The 16396-nt window shown below is 38.1% G+C and overlaps 1 protein-coding gene across 4 annotated transcripts in view; it reads left to right on the top strand.

Moving 5' to 3' along the window:
- ARHGEF38 (Rho guanine nucleotide exchange factor 38) overlaps positions 1–16396 on the top strand; it is a 152140-nt gene that overhangs the window by 121645 nt on the left and 14099 nt on the right. For all 4 annotated transcript variants that reach the window (XM_074228763.1, XM_074228765.1, XM_074228764.1 and 1 more), the window contains 4 exons: positions 9328–9639; positions 12278–12421; positions 13796–13994; positions 14273–14532. In XM_074228763.1, the coding sequence (XP_074084864.1) occupies positions 9328–9639; positions 12278–12421; positions 13796–13994; positions 14273–14532 (915 nt within the window). The remainder of the gene's footprint in view (positions 1–9327; positions 9640–12277; positions 12422–13795; positions 13995–14272; positions 14533–16396) is intronic.

Below are 16396 nucleotides of genomic sequence, written 5' to 3'. Positions count from 1 at the left end.
TTTTTGGGATTCTCTAGATATACCATCATGTCATCTACAAAGAGTGAGAGTTTTGTCTCTTCCTTCCCAGTTGTAATTCCTTCAATTTCTTTTTCTTCTCTTATTGCTGAAGCTAACATTTGTAATATGATAATGAATAGTAGTGGTGATAATGGGCATCCTTGTTTCACTCCTGATCTTATTGGAAATGCCTCTAGCCTATCTCCATAGCATATAATGCTTGTTGATGGTTTCAGATAGATACTCCTTATTATTCTGAGGAGCAATCCATTTATTCCTACACTCTGTAATGTTTTTAGTAGGAATGGTGCTGTATTTTGTCAAAAGCTTTTTCAGTATTTATTGATATGATCATATGATTTCTGATAGGTATGTTATTGATATAAGTAATTATACTAACAGTTTTCCTAAAATTGAACCAACCTTGCATTCCTGGGATAAATCCTTCTTGATCATAATGTATTATCCCACTGATAACTTGTTGTAATCATTATGCTAAGATTTTATTTAAGATTTTTGCATCTATATTCAGCAGGGAGATAAGTCTATAATTTTCTTTCTCTGTTTAAAGTTTTTTCTGGTTTCAGTATCGGCACCATATTGGTGTCATAGAAAGAGTTAGGCAGAGTTCCATCTTTCCCTATATTTCCAAAGAGTTTATATAGAATTGGAACCAAGTGTTCCTTAAATGTTTGATAGAATTCACTTGTGAATCCATCTGGCTCTGGAGATTTTTTCTTAGGGAGTTCAATAATGGCTTGTTGAATTTCTTTTTCTGAGATAAGATTATTTAGTTTTTTTTTAATTTCCTCTTCATTTATTCTGGGCAATTTATATTTTTGTAAATATTCATTGATTTCACTTAGATTGTCAAATTAATTGGGATAGAGTTGGGAAAAAATAATTTGAAATTATTACTTTACTTTCCTCCTCATTGGTGGTGAGTTCACCTTTTTCATTTATGATACTAGCAGTTTTGTTTTCTTCTTTCTTTTTTTAATCAAATTGACCAGAGGTTTAGCAATTTTATTGTTTTTTGTCATAAAACCAGCTCTTGGTTTCATTTATTCATTCACTAGTTTTCTTGCATTTGATTTTATTATTTTCTCCTTTAATTTTTAGAATTTCTAATTTGGCATTTAATTGGGGGGTTTTACTTTGTTCTCTCTCTAAATTTTTAGTTGTGTATTTAGTTCATTGATTTTCTCTTTCTCTAATTTGTTCATGTAAGCATTTAAAGATATAATAAATTCCCTGACCACCACCTTGAGTGAATCCCGTAATTTTTTTTTCATTGCTGTCATTATCTAGGATGAAATAATTAATTCTTTCTATAATTTGTTGCTTAATCCATTCATTCTTTAAAATGAGATTATTTAGCTTCCAATTAGTTCTGGGTGTATATCTCCTTGGCCCAGTATTGCATGTGATTTTTATTGTGTTATGATCTGAGAAAGATGTATTCACTATTTCTGCCTTTCTGCAACTGATCATTAGGTTTTTATGCCATAGTGCATGCTCAATTTTTGTGTAATTGCCATGTGTTGCAGAAAAAAGTATATTTCTTTCTATCCCTGTTCAATTTCCTCCATAGGTCTATCATATCTAGGTTTTCTAAGAATCTATTTACCTTCTTAATTTCTTTCTTGTTTATTTTATGATTAGATTTACTTAAATCTGAGAATGAGAGGTTGAGGTCTCCCACTAATAGAGTTTTGCTATCTATGCCTTCTCGTAGCTCTTTCAACTTCTCCTCTAAGAATTTGGAAGCTGTACCATTGGTGCATACATATTTAGTATTGAAATTACTTTATTGTCTATGGTACCTTTTTAGGAGGATATAATTTCCTTCCTTAACTCTTTTAAAGCTATCTATTTTTGCAGCTGCTTTGTCTGAAATAAGGATTGCTACTCCTGCTTTTTTCATTTCAGCTGAAGCAAAATATATTTTCCTCCAACCTTTTACCTTTGCTTGTATATCTCTCTGCTTCAAATGAATTTCTTGTAAGCAGCATATTGTAGGATTCTGGTTTTTAATCCAATCTGGTATTCACTTATGATTTAAGGGAGAGTCCATCCCATTCACATTCAAAATTATAATTACTAACTCTTTATTGCCCTCCATTGCTATCTTCCTTCTGTTTTTATTTTTCCCCCTTTTTCCCTTTATCCATTTTCTAGTGTTTTGTTTCTGAATACCACCACCTTCAGTGTGTTTGCTCTCTCATATCAACCCTCTCCCCTTTCTTTCCACTTTCCCTTTTCCCCTTCTTCCCTTCTTTCTGTTAGTTCCCCTTTTTCTCCCCCTCCTCATCCTACCATCCCCCTTTCCCCTTTTAATGCTTGAAGGTAAGATAAGTTTCTTAACTTAACTGAGTGTGTCTAAGTTAACTTTAAGCCAAGTCTGATGAGAAGAAGTTTCAGGTGGTTCCCATCTCTTACCTTCTTCCCCTCAATTATAATAGGTCTATTGTACCTCTTGATGTAATGAGATTTATCCCATTCAGTCTCCTTCATCCTCCCATCTCATTCCTGTTCCCCTTTTCATAGAGGCATTGATTTTAAATAATTCTATCTGAGTCACAGAAAAGTTATGAGTGTCCCTCACTTCTGGCTAATAGAGTTACAATTCTCAAGTGTTATGAGACTTTCTCCCAAGTGGATGTATAGACAGTTTCATCTTATTAGATAGTATTTTTTCCCTTCACCCTTTTTTAACCTTTTCTTGTGTCTCTTGAGCCTCCTGTTTGATGTCCAAATTTTCTATTTAGCTCTGATCTTTTCATCATGAAATATTGGAAGTCTCCCATTTAATTAAATGTCTATCTTTTCCCCTGGAAGAGAAGGCTTAGCTTTGCCAGATAGTGGATTCATGGCTGCATTCCAAGCTCCCTTGCTCTTTGGAATATCTCATTCCAGGCCTTTCCATCTCTTAATGTTGCTGTGGTCAGGTCCTACAGAATTCTTACTGTGGCTCCTTGGCATTTAAATTTTTTTCTTTCTGGCTGCTTTTAGAATTTTTTCTTTTATCTGATAGTGCTGGAATTTGGCCACAACATTTCTTGGTGTTTTCATTTTAGGATCTCTTTCCAGAGGGGATCAATGTATTCTTTCAAACTATTTTGCCCTCTGGTTCCATGATATCAGAGCAAGTTTCCATCACTAAATCCTGTATTAAGTCCAGGCTTCTTTTTCTCTTCAGTGGTTTTAGCAAGGTCTATAATTCTCAGGTTCTTCCTTCTTGATCCATTCTTGAGGTCAGTGGTTTTGGTGATGAGGTATTTTACATTTTCTTCTATTTTTTGATCTTTTGGTTTTGTTTAACACAATCTTGTTGTCTCATGAAGTCATTAGTTTCTGCTGATTTCATTACTATTTTTAGAGAAGAATTTTCTTCATTTATCATTTGCAACTCCTTTTCCAGTTAGTCAATTCTATTTCTGAAGTAATTTTCCATTTACTCAAGTGTAGTTTTGGGAGAGCTATTTTCTTTTTGCATTTGCCCAATTGAGGATTTGAAAGAATCATTTTCTTTTTCATTTGCCCAATTGAAGATCTGAGAGAATTATTCTCATTTTGTATTTGTCCAATTGTATTTTCCAAGGATTTGTTTTCTTGTTGCAAGATGTTAATTTTCTCTTGCAAGGTGTTAATTTTCTCTTGAGTTTCTTTTCCCAATATTGCAATTGATTTTTAAACCCCTTCCTGATTTCTTCAAGGAAGTCTTTCTGGGCTGGAGACCAATTTATATTCTTAAGGTGCTATTTTCTTCTTTATTTTTTCACCAAGCTACTGACTTGGTTTTCATGATTTTCCTGCATCGCTCTCATTTTTCTTCCCAATTTTTCTTCTACCTCCCTTACTTTATTTTCAAAATAATTTTGAGCTCTTCCATAACCTGAGACCAATTCATATTTTGCTTAGAGGCTTTGGATACAGAAGGGTTGACTTTGGAATCTTCTGGGTGTGTATTTTTGTCTTCCATAGTACCAAATTATTGATGGACAAATTCTTTTTCTTCTCTTGTTTGGTCATTTTCCCATTCTATAACTTCTTTGTTAATGTGGGGCTCTGCTTTAAGAGTGGAGGATGCATTGTCCCAAATTTTTGAGGGTTTTTGCAACTGTTTGCGGAGACAATATCCAGGGGCTTCAATACCTCCAAGTTTTATGAAAGGCTCTGACTGTTTTTCTGGCTTGTGCTCTGGTCTATGGATGACTACTAGCACTCCCTTCTGCCCTCGAGCTGGGTGGAAGGTCCCTGCTATGCTTACCATCTGTGGACTGAGCACTCTGGAAGCAGCTGCCAGGTGATTTCCTGCCCAGTGGCTCCCCAGGCCTTTTCCTGGACCCCCAGAGCTGGGGCTGCACTGAGGTCTGCATTGGATTGGGCTTTCATCTCACTCTCGTGCAGCAGTTTTCCCTGCTGACTTTCTAAATTGTCCTTGGAAGTCCCTGGGCTGAAAGGTCTGGAAATACCCCTCCCCCCTCCCACCAGGTGCCCTGCAGGCTGTTCCTGGATGACTGGAACCAGGTTTGCTCTGGTGCAGCCTGGGTTGTGCTGCAGGCCCTTTATAATCCAACAGACCCTCCTCACTCACCTTCCAAGTTGTTTTGGACTAGAAAATTGTTTTGCTCAGTCTTTTTGTGGGTTCTGCCACTCTAGAATTGTTTTATAGTCATTATTTAAAGGTGTTTGGACTAGTCTGGGAGGCGGGGGGAGATTGAGGGAGCTCCTGCCTCTACTCCTTCATCCTGGCTCTGCTCCCCCTACAAAAGTTAAATCTTACAAAAGTAGTATTAGAACGATTTATCATTTCCATGAGAGAGCACTTAGATTACTTGTACATTAAAATAGGAGAAAATCATATAATCTTTTATAGTAGGCTCTTTTAACATTGGTAATGGGATACTGTCATGGTGACACCTGACTAGAATCCCTGATGCTGGGGTGGGAGGAGCAGGGTGTGAGGAACCTAGGCTTGTGGAATATTAGACCTAAAGACTTCTGAGCTGTAGTAGATCTGAAGCTCATTGGGCATCTATACTAAGTCTATTACAGTATGGTAAACCCTTGGGAGTAGGAGACCTGTCTAAGGAAGGGTGAACAAGCCCAGGTCAGAAACAGAGCAGGTCTAAACTTCTATGTCTATCAGCAGCGGAACTGGACCACTGCATTTCCAACATGGGCAAAAATAGTTTTGACCCACTTAAAAAAAAGAAGTTGGTAATTCTTTATTTTAGTATATACTAATTTTATTTGATTTGAGAATTTATTAAGCATGTTCTGTGACAGGCACTAAAAAAGCAAATACAAAAATAATACAGTTCTTCTCAAGAAACTTATAGTTTGCTGGGGTAGGGTTAGGACACAAATAAATAAAGACAAAACATATAAAACTTACCAAGAATGGTATAACATGGGGGTGGGATAATGAGAGCACTAGCAATTCAGAGTATCAGTAAAGGTCACTAATAAGAGGATGCAACAAGAAACAGAGGTAAAAAGGGACAGAATGGGGAATAATAACCTAGCAAAGGAACATAGACTGAAGATGGAATATTGAAACAGACTGATATGCCTGGAATGTAAAATGGAGTGGGGGGAGATGGAAAGATAAAAACAGCAAATAATAGCTGACATTCATAAATCACATAATGCTAACAAAATATTTACTTGCATCATTTCATTCAATTATCACAATAATATAATGACACAGGAGCTAGAATTATATCCATTTTATAGCTGAGGAAGTAGAGATTGAAAGAGGTTAAGTGACTTGTCAGCTCACATAGTGGGAGTCAGAAGTACGATTTCTTGTATCTTGTATTTCAACTTGTATCTCTCATTTCAACTCGTATCTATTTGGGCTCCAAGTCCAAATGCTCCCCCCCCTTAAAATAACAAAATTTTGTGAAAAATAAATGCCCATATATCTTGAATACATATATATATTTATATGAAAATTTAATTTTTATATGTATGCTGATTATAGATTTTAAGATAAAAACCAATTTTAATTTAAATTATTTTAACTACATTTAATTTATTCATGTGGTTCTGTGAGTAATTATGTTTAGTCAGTTGAATTTATGTTTTTGTTGGGGGAATCAACTGTTCTAAAATTTATAGTTTTAGAATAGGTAGTTCCTAACATAGGGATTATAAGCTAGGCTTTTTAATAAAATATTTTGATAACTGTATTTCAATATAATTAATTTCTTTTGTAATTTTTCAAGATTTTTATGCACTTAAAGACTGTATTTTTATAAGGGATTCATAAACTTCACCAGATTTCCAAAGGGGATCCAGGATATACAAAAAGGTTAATGTCCTTTGAGTATCACCTGGGAAATTAAGAGGCCAAGTGACTTTCTCAAGGCCACAGGTAGGTGTAGGTAAGAGTTAGGACTTAAATAATGTAGTTTTCCTTGATTTAAAGGTCACACCTCTATCCATTTTGATAATTTATTATCTCATATGAAGTTCACATGGTTTATATACTTAGCTATTTTAAAAGCATAATTGTATTGGCATATGTGGACATTTCTTTTTCTGTCTCTTTTTTCTCAGTTGAAAACATGTTTCCTCAACTATAAATTAGTAAAGCAATATTTGCACCTCCTACCTTAAAGGGCAAGAGTCGAATAAGATAATCAAAATAAGACAAATTTGGGATCATGAAGCTCTATGCAGAAACACAAGCTTTATTGTCCTGGGTCAGAGGTGTCAAGCAGGAGCAAGGGGTCACAAAGCTTCTGAGTGTCCCTGAACCAAATGAAAGTGTAATTGGAAATTTTTAACAAAATAAATAAAAATACAATAACATGTAGATAATGTTAATTTGGAGTTTTCAAAATTAACATGTGACCTTGAGAGGATCATTTTGACTTGAATTTGATCCCATTTCCTTAGAGGATGTTTGAGTCACTATTTTTGGTTAATAGCAAAAGTTTTACAAGACTTTTATGTGTAGGCCCATAGGTACTATCATATTCCACAGAATTGTCCACAGATTCACTTTTCTTCTGTACTACCTCAAACCTATTCACTGGAAAGATCCATTCCATGGACAGCAAAATTAAACACTCTCTCCCTTCCCTGCATGATCATCAGTGAGTCTAAAGTCCACCAGTTCTTAATTACTTTGCTGCGTAAGAATAATAATTTTATATATTATCTTTAGGGATATGTGCATATAGACAAATAGATGATGAAATGAGAGTGGATATCTAATAAATAATATGAACTGTGGTTTGCTACAGATAAGGCCTTTAGGCTATTTCTATTTCCCTGGTGCCTATGTGATTATTAGGTGATGACTATAATTCAGCAAAGGAGGTGTCTAGGGTACCATCATTGATTTGATCCCAATTAGTTCCAACAGTAGGCCATTTCCCTATTTCCTGGTGTATCAGATGTTCATGTCTATAGGTCACTTGGAAGAGATAGGAAATGTTACTATAATTACATTATCTGCAAGCTCCAGACAAGACACGAACACAGTAATTTATCTCAGACAAATTACATAAAATTTTCCCTTGGCCAAAGGACACATTCCACTCCATGGAGATACATATTGATTATTCCTCCTGCTAGTAATCAAATCTTAATCAGCATTGCCTATGTTGCCTGATGCCAATAAGAGATTGGTTTCCCCCTTTCCTACAGATTTTCTGAGAGTACCAGGCAAAGCTAGCAGGAGCCATTAAACATAATTGATGCAGCCAGCTGTGGCAGGTGCTGCTTCCCTGGGGTTGTGTACTGGATTAAAGAGAGATACCAGGTCTAATGTTACGATTTTATGGTAATGAGCCTACTAGGTTCAAAGATTCAGAGGTGTAAGGGACCTCTGACACCATCAAGTTCAGTCATTTCATTTTACTGATATGGACAGGCAGAGGACTGAATAATTTACCTAGATAAAACAGATTGTAAAAGAGGAAGGTGGGGTTTGAACTGAGAACCTCTCATTACAGAGTTTCTTTCCATCAGATCACATTGCCTCTTTATACATATACAACCTTTGGATACAACCTTTGCAAGAAAAGACACAAAGTAAACAAAATCAAAGTAAGGAAGGCAGCATATCAAACCCCAGGGATCCTTCAGAACAGAAGTAGAAGAAAAGGGAGGAGAGTATGGCCAGTCCTAGGGTAACAAGCCAGTAGAGATTTGGCTGTGCATCATGAAGTCAATGTAATATGATGTAAAGTGACCTCAGGGCAGATGCTCTTAACATCAATACAATCTTATTATTGAGTCAAAAGGGAGTAGAAAAAAGCTGAGGATCTTAATAGGCAATTGTTTTGTGGTCAGTTTCTATTGCAAACATTATCAGAAATGGCAAAAAAAAATGGAAAACACCTCTGCCAAGATCTTTCCCATGATGCTGAGATCTTATGGGAGAGGGTATGTTTATGGCAAAGTGGATAGAGTACTGGCCTTGGAGAACTTGAGTTCGAATCCAACCTCAGATACTTGACACTTAACTAGCTATGTGACCTTAGGCAAGTCACTTTACCCTGACTGTCTCTTGTCCAGGACCATCTCCAGTCATCCTGATCCATATCTGGTCACTGGACCCACATGGTTCTAGAAGAGAAAGCAAAGTTGGTGACTTAGCACAGCTCCCTTCACTCAAATCCAATCATGTGTCTGTTATGGCATCACCTCCCTGATGTCATGGTCTTCTTCAAGAATGAAGGACAAACATTATGGCTAGTGGTAGAGAGAGGTGTATATGGAGGTGGAGAGAATAGGAAATTAGGAGGGGTATTAAACTTCAGAAATAGCTAGGGCAGGGAGGAGAATGAGGAATATAGAAATGGATCTGCAAGGAAAGAAGATTGGAAGTGTGAGAAGAGAGAATTTCAAAGTTCAAAATCACAGTTCATGAAGAATTTGAAAAGCTGTGAGGGAAAGAAGAGGGAGGAGTGGGGTTCAGTGGAGTAGTATTCTCATTCTTTTTTCAGAGGACTTTAGTTGCCTCCTAATTCTTTCCTATTCCTATTTTCCCTTCTGCTCCCTTCCTTTCTTACCCCCGCCACTTTCCTGGGGGGGTGGGGTTCAAGGTGTTGGGAATGGTCTGGATTGGTATGGGAATTCACCATTGTATTGACCTTTAATTCTCTCACCCCAACTCATATCAAGCCTACATAAGAGGCTATCATCTTTTAATTTCATTATCAGTCTTATTTTTCCCCTTTTCCTGTTTACTGACTTCTCAGGAGCATCTAGGGAGCAGGCCAATCCCTTTGAGAACCTAGCCAGACATGGTAATTGGCTGTCCTTCTCCTTGTAATCGATCTCCTTTCTCTTTGGCAGGTGGCTCATTTACACAGGCTGGTCCTGACCCCACTGTCGGCCCTGCAGTCCTTATTCCCAGGCCCCCAGAAACTCATTCAGAAGCGCTATGACAAGCTACTGGACTACAATGGCTACCTCCAGCGCTCGGCAGGGGATGACTCCGACCTGGCCAGGAAAGACTATGAGGCTCTTAATGCTCAGCTGGTGGAGGAGCTCCAGGTGTTCAACCAAGCTGGCCGCCGAGTCCTGCTGAATTGTCTCTACTGTTTCATCACCCTCCTTCGGGATCTGATGATCATGGCTCTGAAACCTTATTCCACAGGCATGCCAGTAAGATGATTCTTTCTCTCTACATGGGCTAGAAACTGCTATTAGAAACTACACCTGAGAGGCAGCTAGGTGGTGCAGTGGATAGAGCCCTGGAGTCAGGAGTACCTGGGTTCAAATCCAGCCTCAGACACTTAATAAATACCTAGCTGTGTGGCCTTGGGCAAGCCACTTAACCCCATTTACCTTTCAAAAACCTAAACAACAACAACAACAAAAAACTATGCCTGAGAAATAAAGCCCAGTTGTTTGTCTCCTTTTCCCTATCACTACAGAAAAGGAAGATTTTTAAAAATCTTATCTCCCTTTCCAATAGCAGTTAAAAGAGTTTCCTAGTTCATGTTTGCTCTGATTCCCATTAGTATTTCACTTGTAAATCTTTTCCCCATGGCAAGGCCATTGCCCAACCCAGCCACAGACAAGCCTAATAGCATCAGTATTTTCAGTTTATCTTTTGCATTCTGTTCATGCATAGTAAGTCTTAAATGTTAAATCATCACTATGAAGCTATAGATCCAAAGAGGCCACCTCGGTATAATAACAGAGGGTGGATGGATGTCAAACCATTCTTTGTTAGGCTTTTGTTCTTACCCAGGGAGAAGAACCTGTATTTGTGGGGTGGAGGTGAGGGGAAGATAAGATCTTTTGGGTTCTTTTTTTCCTCTATGGTAGAATTAACTCTCAGTTCTTTATCCTATTAGAAAGTGTTGAATTTAGGATCAAGAGACATCTGAGTTCAAACCCTAGCTCTGGCACTTAGCTGTGTGACCAGGGGCAAGTAACTCAAACTCTCTGAACCTTAATTTCCTTATCTATAAAATAGGGATAAGATTCACAATCATGGTAGTTGGAAGTGGGGCAGGCGTTCTGTGGTCCATAAGGTATATCCTCAAGAGTGCAAGATTTTGGAATTTGTTTCCATGAGATTGAGAGATGGTGGTGGCTAAGTGGCTCAATGCCTAAAGCACCAGCCCTGGAGTCAGGAGTACCTGGGTTCAAATCTGCTCTCAGACACTTAATAAATACCTAGCTGTGTGGCCTTGGGCAAGCCACTTAACCCCATTTGCCTTGCAAAAACCTAAAAAAAAAAAAAAAAAGACTAAGATTCAGACCCTACTACTCTTTAATAATCTCAATCCCTCTTTTCCAGGGAGCAGCATTTCTTACTCAGTTGTACTTCTAATTTCCCCAGTCAGGAATTCAAAACAAGGGCTGCTAAAGCTTCACATCCACTGTGAACTTAGAAAGCTTCCTTATCAAAAACTAATTTCATTCTAAGTTTCTTTAGATAATCACATTTGTGAACTTGGGAAAACTAAATCAGTGTATTCTAGTTGTCTTTTACGTAGGGGACAAGTATAGGAAGGAAGGGAGAGAAGAAAGGAAATGAAAAAAACATTAAGCCCCTGATATGTTCCAGACAATGGACTCAATGTCATCTCATTTCTTCCTCGAAACAAATTGTGAGATAGGAGCTATTATTATCCCCAAGTGAAGAAATTGAGCTAAACAGTCGCTAAGTGAGTTGGCCGAGGTCACACAGCTAGGAACGTTTTAAGTTGGACTACCAGCCCAGTATTTCAAGAGAAGGTTAAGAAAGGGTAAGAGTGGAGCAGCTAGGTGGTTCAGTGGATTGAGCACCAGCCCTGGTCAAATCCAAGCTCATATACTTAATAATGACCTAGCTGTGTGACTTTGGGCAAGTCATTTAACCCCACTGCCTTTCAAAAAAAGAAAGGGGAGGAGTGAAGTCAGTATGATCTGGGTTCAAATTGTATTTTGGATACATTCTAGCTAGGCAAGTTATTTAACTTTTCAGTGCCTCGAGCAATTCTCTAAGAAAATAGACTACAGTGGGTAATATACTTTGACACTGAAAGTTTCCTCTCTGGCACTTCCTTATACCAATGAATTCATAGGTCTTGACAACCCCCCCCCCCAAAAAAAAAGAAAGCAGACCACCATGGTAGTCTATAATTAAAATCTCCCCAACACTTACTCCTTTATTTCATACTTAAAATTCACCACAAATTCATGCAAGCTTCATGAATGGACAAGGTTTGATCCTCTAAGAACCTCTAAGAATATAAGTTGTATAGGAAGGGCTGACTTTAATAATAAAGGGAGTTTACTTCTCTGGAAACTCCCTAAATCAATGAAAATGCAGATCTAGTCCCTACCCTACCTTACCCAGTCAAAAATTAAGAGTCAAACAGAAACAAGGAGTTCATAGTTTTGACAAAATGGTTGAGTTGAATGTCTTATGAATGGGGTTCTTAAATCTTTGGGTGAGAGATGCACCATCCATTCTCTTCTAGATTTCAGGGATAGGAGGTAGATGATCACATTTAACATTTCCTCCTATTAGAATGCAGGTAACAGCCATTATTTGGTGCAGGGTCCTTAGGTTTCACTAGTCTCTCAGAGGGAACATGACCCACAAAAAAGGTTAAGGATTTCCACTTTATGGGAATTGTTTCTTTTCATGGCTTTTTGGGGGTTTAAAATGTTATTCTTGTAGCATTTGCTTATCACAGCCTGCTAACAGTGATTTAGTTAGCATGGGCATTGTTACTGTTTATAACATGTGTCATGCCATCTGGACTTACCAGAGCTCTGGGACTACTGTTCTCTTCTACAGTTATCATTGCTACCAGCCAGCATCAGTGAAGCTCAAAATCGTGTAATAGAAGAAGTTCATAGCCTGAATTTTGTAAAGGACAACAGTGCAACTTTTATTGAAAGGAAGCTGAGCTTTGAAAAGAAGAAACCTGTGCCCACTTTGGTGAGTTTGGCATGGCCGGTGGTGATGTCTGCTTGTGGGACTTCCCAGAGTTCATGTCTTCTTTGAGGAGCAAGGCTTTGGGGCCAGGATTTATACATGTTCATACAAATGTGTTTGCATGTTGACTGCCCCATCTGTTTGTGAGGTCCATGAGCCCAGGGATTGATTGTCTTTTGCCTCTTTTTGTAACCCTAGGATTTATCACAATGCTTTTCATATAACAGGAGTTTAATAAATGCTTTGGAATCTTGGGGCTGGAAGGGACCTCAGAAACCATGCCTTTCCACCACTTTTTACCTTACCCCAACCCAGTTCCAGGCATGACTGCATTTATAGCATCTCAAGAGATTGAGATTAACCTTTTCTCCCAGTTCTCCAAAAAAAATTTACAGAATGAAAATTACAGAGATGTTAGGAATCTCAGAGGCCACCAGTCCAAGCTATACCTGAACAAAAACTCCTCCTCTGTTATTACATATGAGAAATTATCCATCTTTTGCTTGAAGAATTCAGTGATGGGGGCTCCCATTCAATCGCAGAGTATTTGTTATTTGAATTTTAAATTTTTTTCAATTTTCATCCATGTTTTTTCTTATCACTCTCCACCCCCAAAATGTATTCTTCATCCTTTTTGTATCACAAGTTATCTCTTATAACAAAGAATACAAACAAAAAGAAAGAAATGCATTCTAACAAAACTAAACAACACATCAACCTAGGAAAAGAACTTGTAATACTTTTGATAATGTTTTATTAATGTTTTAAAAAATTACTGCTTTCACTTTTTTCAATTAATATTTTTTTATTTATTTGTTTTTCTGCCTCCACTTTCAAGACTCTTCCCATCCTAACCAAAAGGACCTTCTTTGCCTTTAGTAAAGTATGGATTTTTTTTTGCAAGGCAATGGGGTTAAGTGGTTTGCCCAAGACCACACAGCTAGGTAATTATTAAGTGTCTGAGGCAAGATTTGAACTCAGGTACTCCTGACTCCAAGGCTGATGCTCTATCCACTGCACCATCTAGCCACCCTGGATTTGTTTTTTGTCCTTCATTCTCAAAGGAGACCATGACATCATGGAGGTGATGCCATGACAAGCAAGTGTATTGGATTTTCAGTGGGAGGTTATGTATAAGTCCCTAGTCTCACTTTCTCCTCTGGCATCTGAGTCCAGTGGCCAGATATGAATTGGGATGACTGGAGATGGCCCTGAATGCGAGCAAAACAATTGCCATGCCTGACAATGCACATCTCATGCCTTATAGTCTATAGACTTATATGCTAGCACTTCTTGGATAAGAGGTGGAAAGCATCCATGTATTATCCATATCTTTGTTTTCTCACAAAAATCCAACTTCTCTACTCCCCTCCCCAGTCGGAGATGCCCCGTCAGACTGAAAACCATCGCTCCCAGCTTCTAACATCTTACAGCCTGGAGGCTCTCTACCAAGCAAAGCGTAGATGTAATGCTACCCAGGAACATGACATTGACCTTCTGGAAGGGGACCTGGTGGCTGCCATGGAGCAGAAGGATCCCTTGGGTAGCACGAGCAGGTGGCTGGTTGACACTGGAAGTGAGTATCATGCAGGAGAGGTCCCCAGAAAGGACAGTGGAAAAAGAACTATTGTTTCAAATCCCACCTCTGATGCTTACTCTGCTTTGTCTCTGAGCAAGTCATTTAACCTTTGTGAACTTCAGTTTCTTCATTTGTGAAATGAGGGGATTGAATTAGATGAATTCTAAGATCCCCTTCCAGTTCTTGATCTATGGTTCTTTAGAGCTGAAGGAGGAGAAGGGGAAAGAGAAGCCCTTTCAAAATGTTCCTATTTCTTCTCTTTTCTTTCTTTCTAGTTGCAAAAGGGTATGTATACTCATCCTTCTTGAAGCCCTACAATCCAGCCAAGGTGCCACAGGCAGATGGGGAGCACAGATTCTATGAGGAAGACTTTGATAATATTAGCCTTTTCGTTTCTTCATGGCCTGCCAGTCATAGCATCACACAAACCCGGGAAGAGAGCACAAGTGACAGCAGTTCCTCTCTCAATGGCATAGGTGGAAAACCTGAAGCAGATGGGACAGACACTGATTCTTTCCAGGAAGGGGATGAACAGGTGAGAATTTGTCCCTTTATACCACCAGCAGGTTGTTCTGTATATGCCTCTCACTAACCTTGTGCTACAGTCCATTCAAGGTGATATGTCCTTCCAGAAGGATACCCTCCTTCAGGAAGTACTAAATACTTTACATATATTATCTTATTTTATACTCACAACAGACCTGTGAGCCCTGATAATAAAAGGTACTATTTATTATTATCCTCATTTTGCAGTTGAGGAAACCAAGGTAAACAGAGACTTGCCTAGGGACACATATGCCTGAGACTGGATTTGAACTTAGGTTTTCCTGCCTCAAGATCAGTGCTCCCATTGCACCACCTGGCTGCAGTCAAGAAATGTATAGGATTTTGTCATCTTTCAGTTCTCTTGATCATCATACTTTGAGTAATGATGAGAAAGCCTTCTTTAAAATACCACTTATTCTGTCCCCTTCCCCCAAATACAAGAAGTCCAGTTTGAATAGAACCAGAACCTAGGGAATACAACATAATCCCTATAAAAACATCTTTGTTGATGTCACTAGCAGTATAGTATTCTGCCTACTACAAAAATGAAACTTGCTGACAGGAAAGTCAAGCCCCATGTGATCTAAGATATATGATCTTAGCCCTCCATGCAAGAAGAACAAATTAGACTTCAGGTTGGGTCCTTCTGTTACCCCTTGGCAAAAAACTGAATGCCACACAGATGTCCAGATTATAGACTATAAATTTAGAAAGTTAGAAAATCTTAGATCTGGAATGAGAGATCATCCTGTCCATCACCTTCCTTTTCCATCATAAAAATCATTCTTAATTATTCACTAATCTGATGACCTTGAAGTGCAGAGAGTTTATGGTCACATAGCTAGCAATGGCCAATCTATCTTTCAGTTCCTTCTTGAGAATTCACCACATGACCTTGTCTGACTACGGACCTATCAAGATAACTTTTTAATTAAGAAATATCAATTTTTTGTATCCCTACCTCTCCCTATTGGAAAAGAAAAAGAAAAAAAACAAAATCCTTGCTTTTATAATATGATACATTATACATCTATTGTATATATGAGTATATAACATGTATATTTATATATTTATATATTTATATACATGTGCACATGCTCATAGATATTGCATCTCATAGATGTGCATAGATATTGCAGGGCATTGCACTGATTAGCGTTTTTAAGTCTTTTTTAAGTTTGATTAAGCCTGCTTCTTTGTTTTTTTGGGTTCTTTTTCAGTTTTTGCAAGGCAATGGGTGTCTTGCCCAAGGTCACACGGTTAGGTAATTATTAAGTGTCTGAGGCTGAATTTGAACTCAGGTCCTTCTGACTCCAGGCCGGTGCTGCTATCCACTGCACAACCTAGCTGTACCTAAGCCTGTTTCTTAACCAGTCTAGCTGATTAAAATACATGGTTTTCAGTTGACTGACCCGCTTTTGCTTTCATAGTTTTGGCCTGTGATATCAGAAGGCAGTGTTGAATTATGGCATAAGCTTATTTTATAGTTATTAAAAGGTGAGACACATCTTCCTGAGATAGTATGCAAATCTACATTCCCTTGACCCCACAGTGCAATTCCAGAAGTAACTGTAGAGGAGTCAAGGGGCCATTCTATGGAGCTTCTGCTAAAGTCAGATGGAGATCTGGTTGTTGGTACCTCTGGGTCAAAAAGCACATCCAAACTCTTTCATGTTGAGAACTTTTGGACAATGAAAATAGTTCTTTACTGGGTACTCTTGCCAATAAGTGTCGTTTGAAATGTCACAAAATTTTTCTCCTTTTATCACAACATGAAATTCATGATTTACTGTTATTAGAAAATAGATATTCTAGATTTCAGATTTTGATGGTGGATATATCAATAAAAAACA

Source organism: Macrotis lagotis, chromosome 3 (genome assembly GCF_037893015.1).
Source record: "Macrotis lagotis isolate mMagLag1 chromosome 3, bilby.v1.9.chrom.fasta, whole genome shotgun sequence".
NCBI classification, from domain to species: Eukaryota; Metazoa; Chordata; class Mammalia; order Peramelemorphia; family Peramelidae; genus Macrotis; species Macrotis lagotis.
Note: the sequence above shows the minus strand (reverse complement) of the source record. Positions and strands in the feature narration are given on the sequence as shown.